General features: G+C 41.9%; 1 protein-coding gene across 4 annotated transcripts in view; it reads right to left on the bottom strand.

The window, feature by feature from the left end:
- The window catches only part of ANKFN1 (ankyrin repeat and fibronectin type III domain containing 1), a 402168-nt gene that overhangs the window by 63628 nt on the left and 325366 nt on the right, over positions 1-13174 (bottom strand). For all 4 annotated transcript variants that reach the window (XM_083148639.1, XM_083148638.1, XM_083148637.1 and 1 more), the window contains exon 17: positions 4317-4483. In XM_083148639.1, coding sequence (XP_083004765.1) covers positions 4317-4483 — 167 coding nt within the window. The remainder of the gene's footprint in view (positions 1-4316; positions 4484-13174) is intronic.

Genomic DNA, 13174 nt, shown 5'->3' on the forward strand with positions numbered 1-13174 from the left:
CACAATTTTCTCTTTTCCGGCAATAAAGGCTGGTAATTGACAGAAAATCGTGTCCATCGTGTTGATCGCATACCTTAAGTACCTTACCTTAGGTATGCAATTAACCCCGATGGGCGCCGTGCTAGGAAACAAGTATCAAAAAGTTAATATTACAACAACTATCTAGAAGTGTGCTTATAGATATACCACCAGTGTAGGGTTATCATGTGTCTAATAAGTCCATAAATTATTGCTGCTACCATCAAAATTATGTTATATAGGATCCATTATGATGTCTACATGGAATATCCTATTCCTGAAAAGCTTAGGGCGATGTGTTTCTCTGCAGCTAGTGCAGTTCCACTACAAAAATTCTCACCAATGCTGTGTTTGAATGGCTTTAAAAATCCTGAGCCCAGATGGTGTACAAACAGTAAGCAACATGCCAGGAGATATCTGAACTCATTCACCTTATTGCAGTTCCAATGTGCACTAGATCTCTGTGTGGTAAATAATGTGCCATGTACTTACACATTCTCAAAGCGTACACTCACATATGGATAAGGTAGTGATGCCAGGGAACAGTAGTTCAGGAGAAAGTGCATAAAGGTACTAATGTGTTTCACCATATTCACAGAAAACATGTTAGCGACAGATTGTAGTCACAGTGTCACATTCCATAATAAGCTATTAATAAATATATATGTAAACATTACCACACACAGTTTTACAAAGAATGAACACTTACGGAGGTATTCAATCCCGGACGCTGTACAGGTGAAGTAACGGCTACCGCCTATTCAATGCTGTCTTTCCCGATAGCATTGAAGAGGTATATATCGACAGAATGGGCCAAACTTTAAAAGTAGTCGGCCCCGTGTTGTCGATTTTGGCCATGAATTGTCGCGATCGCGGCCGTTTACGCGGATACGCCCCCTTTTCGACGACCGGCAGGCAGGACATTGAATCGCGCCTGGCCATCTGCGGTCGAACAAAACAAATAACGGACCAGGGTCACGGCTGTCAGGCCGGATCGACAGTCGTGACCCAGGATTTGAATACCTCCCTTATACTGTTATTGAGGAACACTTTACTCACCTACAGAACAAATTAACCAAAACGTTTTTGGATTAATCACATTAGGACCTTGTCATTCAGGTAATGGAATAGAATAGAACATTATTGGCCCATCGTCATTCATGTATTTGCATAGCGTTTCATGCAGTTAAGTGGTAACTTGTGTACCTTGTGTTTTACAAAAATCTAGCTCACACGATAAAGTCAAAACAGTTATTTTATGTTTTTGCTACATTAGTAACTGTCGTAATTATTGGGCCAGTAAGTAGACTCATTCACCTGTGCACAGAACAGGTATGCTGTCTGGAGACTTGTTGCTTGAGAGAAATCAATTGCAGTAATGCTATATTCATAATACATGGAGATACTGGCGATGTCTCATGGAAAGTATATGCAAATTGATTTGCTGCCAGTTGATGGCATGTCACCAGTGAAATCGGAGCACTCAGGGTTGCGCTGTTCAAAATCTGTCATTATAGATGCTGGCATAGTTTTATGGTAGAGTACTCCCTCTACTCAGCAGCCGTAAATATATCCTAAGAGACAAGCCTGATGAAAAGACTCCTGTATATCACAGCCTGGCAAGCCCCACTGTAATCCCGTGTCTGCACTCATATAGCATCAAAATCACTCAGACTGCATGAGCAGCTCTGAGTGGGGAAAGTATTGGCTGCCCACAACTGTGGTGGTGACAGCAGAAAGTCGAGGTGTAACAGAGTCACTGGTGGTCTCTGAGAAATCTTGAAATATGAAACTGGCCTGTGACCATACATTACGTTACAGTCTGGTGTGAACTGAGTTGACTGCAGACGTTTAGTTTAGTCACCTGAATAATAAGTGCATCTTAAGGCTGGTAAATAAATCTACTCATTAAAAGTAAGACATTTTGAGATGGACAGATGTAAATTCGTTATTCTGTGGCTCTAATGTTAGTTTAATATCTATGTCTGTAGGAGTTTCGGTATATACCAGCATGTTATTATAACAATTACATATACATTATACATTGTTTTGACAAATATCTAATATCATAGGCTTTTATATATGTACAGTAGTTGCCATGTAAATGTCCACAATGGCGGATCATGTTGGGTGTTTGTGCTGTACTAAGCCAATGTAGATGACTTGGCTCTAAGTCAGTGGTAGTCAACTCCAGTCCTCGAGAGCTACCAACAGTTCACGTTTTCTATATCACGTAGCTGGGGCACAGGTGTATTCATTACTCACTGCTACATTATAAATGATCCACAGGTGGAGCTAATTACTTCATTTGTGATTTTGTGAGGAGACCTGGAAAACGTTAAGTGATGGTAGCTCTTGAGGACTGGATTTGGCTACCCCTGCTCTGAGTAGTATGGTGCACATTGCCCAAGACTCTAGTACATGGCAAGCATCAACTACAGTCATTCTACTGTAGGTCATATTTAGTGGCTCTGGGCCTGATTCACTGGACCAAATGTCACTCTGTGTACAGCGGCTGTGTGATTTCCCTTGTACTGCATGCACAGTGATTGATTAGTGATTGCGGACACTGAGAGGATTTATTAACAAAGTGAGTGAACATTTGAGGAATTGCAAGGGTTTGGCATTCTAAATCAATTAAATTGACTAAAATATTTATTTCCTGTGTTTGCATTAAGTCTACCAATGCTATTTAATATATATATAACAACCATTGGCATACTGTACATCCCAAATGTCCTAATTGCTAATGCAAGGCCTTGTTTTGTGGCCACAACCTTAGTACCGTTGTCACTTATCAATCCTGTTATCAAACTCCCAAATGTTGAGAACCATAGGTTTGCTCAGATGTTCAAAGCACTGCAGGGCAAAACGATTTGGTGGGATGGCGTCAGGATGCAGGTGTTTGGGATGCCAGTGATCAGAAGACCGATAGCAGCATCCCGATGGTCAGTATCCCAACACCTTTCATACTCCCAAATGTTAAGAATTATGCATTGAGCCTCATTTAGTAATAGGAGCAATCCTGGACTAATCATGTTGCGATGGATGTGGCACAAATGCACTTTGTTCATCCATGCAGGGAACATATAGGCTACTTATGTGTGTAGTGTAGCACACAAATACTGGATGGCTTTAATTTTACTCTCAATATTTATATTTTAGCTACAGTAGGAATACAGCACCCTCTAATTTGGGCATTTTGATGCATAGCCACAACCTTACTCCCAACTCACTGCAGTGCAAAATGGTTTTGCCTCGATTGTATCGGGATCCCAGTGCTTGGGAGCAGAAGACATCCTAATGGTCAAGATCCGAACACCTTTTAGGCAAGTATGCTAACCCTCACCCTACACCTAACCCTCCTTACCAGCATCCTAACCCCCCTTAGTGCCTAACCCATACTGCCCCCCTGCCTAATCTTAATTGTACCCCCTTAGTGTCTAACCCTATCCCTGCCTTCTTAGTGCCAAACCCTAACCCTCCTGCAGCCTAAATCTAACTCTCCCCAGAATATTTATGATTGGAATGCCTACAGTCAGGATTCTGGCGTTGGCATCTGATCAGTGTCGGGATTCTGGCATTGGTGTTCTAACTGTTGGCATCCTGATGGCCGATATGCTACCTGGATCCCGATTTTGCCACGGTGAAAATTTCCTGCTCTTTTTCTTTACTTGTAACTCTAAGCGGCCAAATTCTAAATGAATAATTGACAGTTACGCCCTGAAAACAAGTGTGTCAAGGAAATATGTGCAAATATTAAGTATCCCCAGAACATATCTACGGGTAACCCCGCCCAAAAGCACCCTCCCAAAGAAACCTACAGTATAGGGGCTGCTTTCTTGCTGATTTTACCACGCTCTGAAATGTTAAGTCCCAGTCTACTGCATTGCCAAATCCTGTACATGTGCCCTCCCCCTATTATACCACCCCTATCCAGACGATACTTATCCTCTTATTGCATTTTAATTATAATTATCGGGCATAGCAGGGTGGGGTATCCTGGCATAAATGTATAGTCTTTAACTGGTACTACTGACTGTAAAATCCAAATTCATAATAGACTTTATTGTACATATATAATGCTGGGTGCACACTAGGATGACAGATCAGACATCCGCCAGATCCATCAACCTATTTGATAATTGATTAGTGCATACACACTTACAAATCTTTGGACCAACATGTCATGCCTGACGTCACAGCTAGGTGATCAAGCTGAACTGATAAGAAACAACAAAAAAAAAAACCCACTTGACAGGAAAACATCTATTTACATTGAGGATTATCCTGTGTACCTGTATATAATCTAAGACTTGCTGGTGTCTCTGCTTTGCAGCTCCAACTTCGTCATCTGTAATTGCTTCTCGCAAAGCCTGCTGGGAAATTAAGGAGTCCAGCTCTACTATGGCAGACAGGTGACAATACAGATTGATGAACTTCTCTCTGTAGCAGCAAAAGTGAACTGCAATATAAAAATAGAAAATAAAGCGTCTGATTAATGCAACAACATGCTCTTGTCTATTTCTGCTGAAATGTCTCTGCATATAAGTGTATACAGATGTAGCCGGTCGCAGCTTTCCAACTAGCTATGCCCGTTTGCGACTATTTGCATGTGGTACAATCTATGCGATCGCATGTAGTGAAATCTATGCAAACATGTACATGCAGTTGCAGGTGAGAATAGTCACTGATTGGGTGAGAGCAGCTACATCTGTATGTGTATACAGTATATATGTCTTTTGTCAAAGGTGCATGCAATAAAAAATACAGTTGTCAATAATAACTTGTGTCATTTTAACTCAGATTTATTGATTAATTACTGCACTTTACGTGCATTTTCGAATTAACCATGGCTTATATTATAATGGCAATATCGCTCCTCGTTTATACATCAAGGTTCAACTGCAACAACTCAGATACCTTAGTGAGTTGTAAGTTGGTCCCTGATGCACACACACAATGATAAGTGAGGTGACAAGTGCAGGCTTTTCTGAATAAAGTCCCAGCCATTGCAAGGTTTCCTGTAGCATCATTGAGAAGCCGGGAGAAGGCAGCCTCAGCTCTGCAGATGATTCAGCACCATGAAGTGTGCCGCAGAGAGGCCACCACACACTCTTTTGGACAAGAGACTTAAAGGAAAGATTGCAGAGGATAACTAGTTTATCTGAAGCAACATAAGCTTACCAGCATGGGCATGTAACAAGGAATCATATACACTGGCATGTGGGGGTTGAGCTTTTAAGGGGAGGAACGTTGTGTGAAGGGAGTACTGATTTGATTGGTTGATGGAATATCAGGGGAGTGGCTCTACATCTGATATATGCCTATGATCTAGAAGGTTCCATCTCTTTTCAGTCAGATTCGTTGCCCACCCTCCCGCCCTAAGTGGTTGGGTTTTTTACATTGGAATCATTGTGTCGGCTTTATTGGTGGCCGGTTCAGAATGGTTATATGTTTTGCTTATATTTAAAATATTGGTTGAAGGACAGTTTAGTCATATAAGTGGCTAGGCATGTATATCAGCTCACGAAGGTGGGCATCACCGGTCCAGGTGGGTCCACGCACCACTTTATGATTGACTGTCGTAATTATATGAATAGGGCAGTTGGCCCAATTATTATTCCCGTAGGCGGCAGAGTAATCAGCTTTGCCATTTGTGCCGTGGTCAGGGATAGTGGCAGATGGTCGATCCCTGACCATTGACGGGTAGTTGGCCCAATTATTGGGGTGGAGTAATCAGCTCTGCCATTACCGATTGGGTCATGGTCAGGGATAGTGGCAGATGGTCGATCCCTGACCATTGTGGGGCAGTTGGCCCATTAGTAGATTGAATTTAATGTTGGTGTTATTTTCTCGTTTGAAAAGGATAGTGGCAGAAGGCCGATCCTTAATTTTAGGGTGGCCAAGGATAGTGGCAGATGGTCAATCCTTGGCCATCAGGGCAGTTGGCCCCCCTTTTTCTTATTTGAATTATATAATCTTTTGCATAAATTTTTGTCCATATTTTAACCATTCTTCTCACCGCCACCTTAGTTTAGAGGAAGGGACCTTTTATTAAGAGTTAGTTATAAATAGGCCTTCCTCTTCAAATAAATAAAAAGCCGACCCCTTTCATGCCAAATGCAGTTGTCCGAGTCTTTATTTTTAGATAAGTGGGTATGAATGACGCGTGCATGCATCTGACTGTGTAACGCTTAATGAAGGTGAAAGGAGTCCTAAGGTACAGTAAGTAAACTACAATGGTTAATGAGAATGAGAGATGAATGGACAGGAGTTTGTTATGTAAAGAACCACTGGGAGTGTGTGTTTTGGGTACAATAAAGTTAATTTACATTTATTTTTATAGCTTGAAAAATGTGTCATGTGGATGTCACAGCAGAAGTTTGAATACCACTGTTCTACTGAACACACAATATAGCGGTGGCTTAAAATAAAACAACATTGACTTTGCCAGACTTGCGTCTTTTTCTTCAATACCCTGACAACTACATTTTATAGTGTGTAACGTGTTGTAATATGGAGTGCGCTGTTCTTTCCCTGTAACAAAATGGTCATCGCTTAGTCTACTGCGCATGAGCAGCACTGTGTTAGAGTGCCACATAGCATCTTCCCCTTAACTCCTGGATACCCTGCAATATACAGATGTAGCGTGTCCCATCTTTGCAGGGGATGGCGGAAGATTTGCCATCCGCCGTCCCCGCCAGCCACCGTAAGGGGACGCGTGCGCACGAGATGTGCGCACGTCCCCTTATAACGGGGCTCCCCCCGGGTCCCCGCCGCCTCGCCGACGGTCGACCCAGGTCCCCGCCTCCTTGCCGGACACCCCTCCCTACCCCTGTCCATCTCCCTGAAGCGGAGATAGAAAGGGTTCCCGTCCCCCCGCTGACGGGAAACTGGGATGCACGTGTGTGTGAGACACATTCGCTTCCCAGTCTCTATCGCCGGCGCTCGCCAGTGCAAGGGATCAGGCGAGCACCGGCCAAAGATGTCTCCCGCTCCATCTGTACAAAGTCCTGCTGCTACAAAAACACACCGCTACCGCTTGTATATACAACGCTAACATAATACATGACCAGCTGGTGCTCTGTATCTCAAGTTCTACACCTACCTGATTGAGTGTATGTAACTGTGAGTATGGCTATAACTTGCTCAATAAATCACACCACTGTATAAGTACTGGATTGTTAAGTGACATTGGATCTGATGGTGTATAATGTACTATTACTCTGCTTTTACTATCCCCAATAGTACAAACATATTTCAACATAATGTAATTATTGTTAAAGAATCAAATTAAAGTTGGATGGAACATCAGAGACTCATATCTAGGACAGTGAGCAATAAAGTACTTGCAACTTTGACAAACCATATTTACCTAAAGAGAATTACAAATTCTCAAATACACAGTAATAGTCTATATAAAAGTGAGTTAGAATATGTATCTAAAGCTAAGTGCAGTGTCCCAATGTGGTGGACCATGGACGGATATTGGCTGCTTCCTGGGTGGGGTTCATTGCCCTGATGCTCTCTTTTCTCAGTAGGGTTGGCCATTCTTGGTGAAGACTGGGCAGTCCATTACACTCTGTAACTCTTTAATACTAGTCTCAACTTGGGTTACATTGGTTCAGGATTCCCAAGTCCTAGTGTGCTGTGAAATGCAGTATGCCTTTAAACTGTACAATAACATTCCATAAAAATATAATAATACTATATTATATTTATAATAAATCAATGTGAGATAATAGAGGCACTTTAAATTATGCAGATTGATATATATATATATATATATATATATATATATGTGCTATACACAGGGGTGGATTGGGAACTAACAGTGGCACTGCGGTGTTGTATGGCGGCCTACCAGGTTCTTTTCTCCCTCTATGGAAGTCGTGGACCACCACTAGGGAGCATGGTCCCTGTAAGTTGGGACTCCGATGCCGGTATACTGACTGTCCGTATCCCGACTGTCGGGAGGTCATCCGGCACCCCTTGTACTGCAGAGATGGAATAACAGAATAAATGTGGACACTGCAGTGTATTGAGTGTAGTGGGCGGTAATGTGGGGCCACATATCAGCAAACAAAAAGGCCCCAGAGGTACGCTTGCCACCCGAAATCATCCAACCTAGGACCCTATAGCCAATCCACCCCTGGCTATACAGCACTTAAAATGCAGCAGAATTGGCTTCTTGCCAGCACATAGTCACATAGAGAATATACATTTCACATTGTAGAAACCTTTCCAGCTATTTATTTCAGTAATTAGTATGACATTCTTTTTTCAAATGCAATGGTTATTAATACCCTTTGTCAGAATAATATGAATATAGCTTACATATTTATCTTGAGAGTGGAAAGTATAGTTTCTTTTATGTACCACTGACGGCATTTGGGTATCATACTTCCACTGAAAATTGCATGGTAACCTAAGCTTTTATTTTTAAACGGAATGTGGAGAGTTTAAAACATTCAGAATTTACAATGCCCTTGTAAAAAGCACACATTATAGTGACATTGACTAATGAATCTTCAGTTTTATCTAAGTACCGTATCAGCGGCTCAGCGCACAACCTACATAAAGACGCCTATGTGCATGAGAAATACAAGTTCTCAATAGAAAGGGCTATTGAAATCTAACTACAAGACTTAACATTGTGGAATTGATACAAGATAATACCATAGGCTTTTGTAGGTATATATATATATATATATATATATATATATATATATATATATATATATATATATATATATATATATATACTTAAGAGTGTGACCCTTTTGTTGCGCTGGATATGGCAGCACTTCCAAGAACCTCGCTGTTAATTGAGGAACAAGGGAGTAGATAGAAAGCAAAAAGGTATAGAAGTGCGCTCTATACAATGTTCACCACATTATAATTAATAAAATAGATAAAAATGTCAACACATAAAACAAAAAGGATTTATTCCATTTTACAGCAGATTAAAATATTCACTTTACACAGAATTTAGATCCAACACCTGTATGGCTTAATTTTTGTGTAAAGTGAATATTTTAATCTGCTGTAAAATGGAATAAATCCTTTTTGTTTTGTGTATTTACATTTGTATCTATTATTTTATTAATTATAATGTGGTGAACATTGTATAGAGCGCACTTCTATATATTTTTGCTATATATATATATATATATATATATATATATATATATATATATATATATATATATATATATATACAGGGCCGGCGCCACCACTAGGCAAATCTAGGCATTTGCCTAGGGCGCCGGCCACTGGAGGGCGGCATTTCGCCCCCCCCCCCCCGTGCCCCGGGGGTACCTGTCCTGCGGCTGTGTATATAAAGCTTGCGGCGGCGGTAGCGGGGGGTCCCTGCAGTCAAGAAATAACGAGCGCTATCCGCCGGGCTACGCAGAAGCGCTTCTGTTGTGGAAACACTGGCCGCACACTGATTGGCTGAGATTCAGCCAATCAGCGTGCGCCGTGCGGCCAGTGTTTTCAAAACAGAAGCGCTTCCGCGTAGCCAGGCGGATAGCGCTCGTTATTTATTGACTGCAGGGACCCCCCGCTGCCGCTGCCGCAAGCTTTATATACACAGCCGCAGGACAGGTACACCCCCCCCCGGCACCGGGGCGCCCCCACCCCGACTCGCCTGGGGCGCTCCGGTGCCTTGCACCGGCCCTGTATATATATATATATATATATATATATATATATATATATTATATATATATATACCTGATGACAATTTATCACTAAACTGAAGGATGTGCACATTTAGAAATTAAGAAAAAATGAGGAGAAATAACAAGCAAAATTGCTAATATCAATCCATAAAGGGTTAAAACTACATCAAGGACAGAGGGGGCAGCACACCCTTTTACACATAAATAAAAATATATTTATTATGCACAATGATCCATACTTATTGGTAATTCAAATTCGGCTGAAGACAGCTACATGGAAAACCAAAGTGTGCCCTGACGGGCCGTTTTTGGTATATTTGTACCTTCCTCAAAGGCAGAGCCGGCCTTATTCAATTTGATGCCCCAGGCAAGATTTTTATTGGCAAATTCCCCCCCACCTGCCGATTTGTATGGAACTTTAGCATAAACATCCATTCACAGCCTTGCGCGCGGAGGCGAAATCATCTGATGGTGCTAACCATCAAAACCAGCTGAACCAATCATAGAACAGGGGCGTGTTTGTTCACAAAACATTATATATTTACATCAACAACCATTGATCAATATACACAAAAGGTACACATAATAAAACTTTTGATGCACCCAGCAGACACAACCCACAGGGAAGACCACACATGGCCGATGACTCAGAAGCAGGGATTCGTAAAGTGCACTGGATGTGTCACATGACGATCACTCCTTCCAGGAGCGACCTATTAAATACAAACTTCATTGTCATTTGGACTTTGTGATATACATGCTTCTGTAAGCAGGGAGAGCCAGACCCTCTTGTTCTCTCTCTCTCTCTCTCTCTCATTCATATATATATATATATATATATATATATATATATATATATATATATATGGATCATTGTGCATAATAAATATATTTTTATTCATGTGTAAAAGGGTGTGCTGCCCCCCTCTGTCCTTGATGTAGTTTTAACCCTTTATGGATTGATATTAGCAATTTTGCTTGTTATTTCTCCTCATTTTTTTCTTAATTTCTAAATGTGCACATATGTATATAGGAATGTGGAGATAAACCACACCCACTAGCTCCTTTCAACTACTGAGTGCCCGGTCCAGATATGTACAATGTAATATGTGAAGAGCTGGAGACCAGCAACATCAGATTTGCTTTAAAAAAAATATGTATTAGGCTTATAAAGTGCAGAGTGACATAGTACAAAAATAATTAAAAATGTGTAGTAAACTTACTAAATGAAATGCCCCCAAATGCCATTTTTCATAATGTACCACCCCCACTATCAATGTCAACCCGAAGCGTGGCGAGCGCAGCGGTACGCGTCCTACGACCTTTTCATACCCCCACTATCCACGTCGGCGTGGAGTTGAGAATAGAAAGTGTGGCGAGCGCAGCGAGCCCCACGAGGGGATGCGGATACCTGTGAAGCCCGCGAAGGGACGCGTATAGCTGTGAAGGTATCCGCGTCCCCTCGCTGCGTTTGCCACACTTTCTATTCTCAACTCCACGCCGACGTGGAAAGTGGGGGTATGAAAAGGTCGTAGGACGCGTACCGCCGCCCCTTGCGGGCTCGCTGCGCTCGCCACGCTTCGGGTTGACGTTAATAGTGGGGGTGGTACACTATGAAAAATGGCATTTGGGGGCATTTCACAAGTTTACTACACATTTCAATGCATTTCAGTGCAAAATCGGGTGCGATCGCATCGCATGCGATTTTATTGTATGCGATGCGATGCAATTTTTTAGCATACGATCAAGGTCGTGGGAGCCGTGATACGCCACAAGTACCATCACTAGTTTCACGGTGACGATGGCTGGCTGCTCAACCTTGGAACAGGTGATGGATCTCCCCGGGCCAAATTACAAACAACGCAGTGGGTCCTCTCCTGGGCTGTGTGATAATCATGAGATGGCGCCCGCCCGACTGACTGCTGTCCCGCCTTCTCCTTCTCCCAGCATGTGCCGCAGTGGCTGGCGGAGTCGGAACAGTGTCTCAGTGACAGCATGGGATGCGCCGGCATGAGCACTGAGCCGCACCAGTCATGTGGGGGTGCGCCGTGGCTGCCTAGCTGGGCGGAAGTCAAGAATGTGAGCCTGTGCCAGGGCAGCGGGCAGCAAACTGTAATCACAATGCCTGGTAAAGCTACCGCAGTGCTGCCCCAGGCATAGGCTGCCGCCCTAGGCAAATGCCTAGTATGCCTATGCCTAGGGCCGGCTCTGCTCAAAGGGCAGATATATACATTCTGTTTTCTCTTAGTAGGCTCTTTATTAAGAAAGAGCTTCTATCGGCACTCGTTATTTTGGTATGTATGATTACCACAAAATCTTTGCTTGGGCAGTGGTATGATACTGGTTGGCATTGTAAAGGAGAAACGTCATGCTTAATTAGCCCCTAATTGCCATTTAACAGTCTGTGTTTAAAAAATGACAGTGATGGAGTACATTTACTAAGACTGGCATTCAATTGAAGAACAACCAATCAGATTCTACTTCTTATTTATTGATTTTGCACTCTCTAGATAGAAGATAGTAAATAAAATCTGATTGGTTGCTATGGGCAAAATAACATCTCCCATCTTAGTAAATTTTCCTTAGGAACTGGTTGCTCGGTATTTTATCCCTCTCCCACTGTATCTGCTAAGCCTTGGAGATAGATAGACTACTAACATTGTGGAACAACCTCCATAGTAAAATCCTAAGGCTCTCTCCAGTACAAGCAGTGCTGTATTTTTTTTTTTATCTTTTACGTTATTATGTTCATGTTGGGCACAGCAGAGTGTGAAGAAAAGAAACATGCATATTATAGAATGGATTATTCTGAAATAGAACAAAGTTTGTAATTGGCTGCCTTGTTTATATGTGATGCATCATGCAACATGTTATAAGAATTATATAATCCTACCCCATTAAAACTGGTAATCAAAATCAACATGGCTCCTAACAAAATGAACCCTAGAATGTGTGTGTGCGTGTACATTTGGTAGGGAATATAGATTGTCAGCTCCACTGGGGCAGGGACTGATTTGAATGCTGAAATATTCTCTGTAAAGCGCTGCGGAATATGTGTGCGCTATATAAGAAACTGTTAATAAATAAATAAATAAACCATGCATTCAAATGTTCAGCATCAAAAACTGTTCTTCTTTTGAAAAATTCTGAGCATAGGAGTCACTCAATGGAGACATGACAGGGAATGTAAAATACAAAAAAATATTTCACAAGTCATTTAACGTTCTCACAACATAAAAGCTATTCCAGGGTTTACTTTGCGAGCGAGATTACACTGAGCACTCCATTTTTCTTCTAGAGTCTAGAAGTGATCCGTACAGCGCTGAAACATTAGGGAAAAAGTTACAGCTCATTTAGGATACACTTCAGAGCAATGGCAATGCTAGTAATCGTATGAACAAAGTAATTACTTTTAAACCTGACAAGCAACAGAAAAACAACATTTAAATGGTTGACTAGATTTGTTC

This window comes from Crinia signifera, chromosome 6 (genome assembly GCF_055691185.1).
Source record: "Crinia signifera chromosome 6, ASM5569118v1, whole genome shotgun sequence".
Lineage (NCBI taxonomy): Eukaryota > Metazoa > Chordata > Amphibia > Anura > Myobatrachidae > Crinia > Crinia signifera.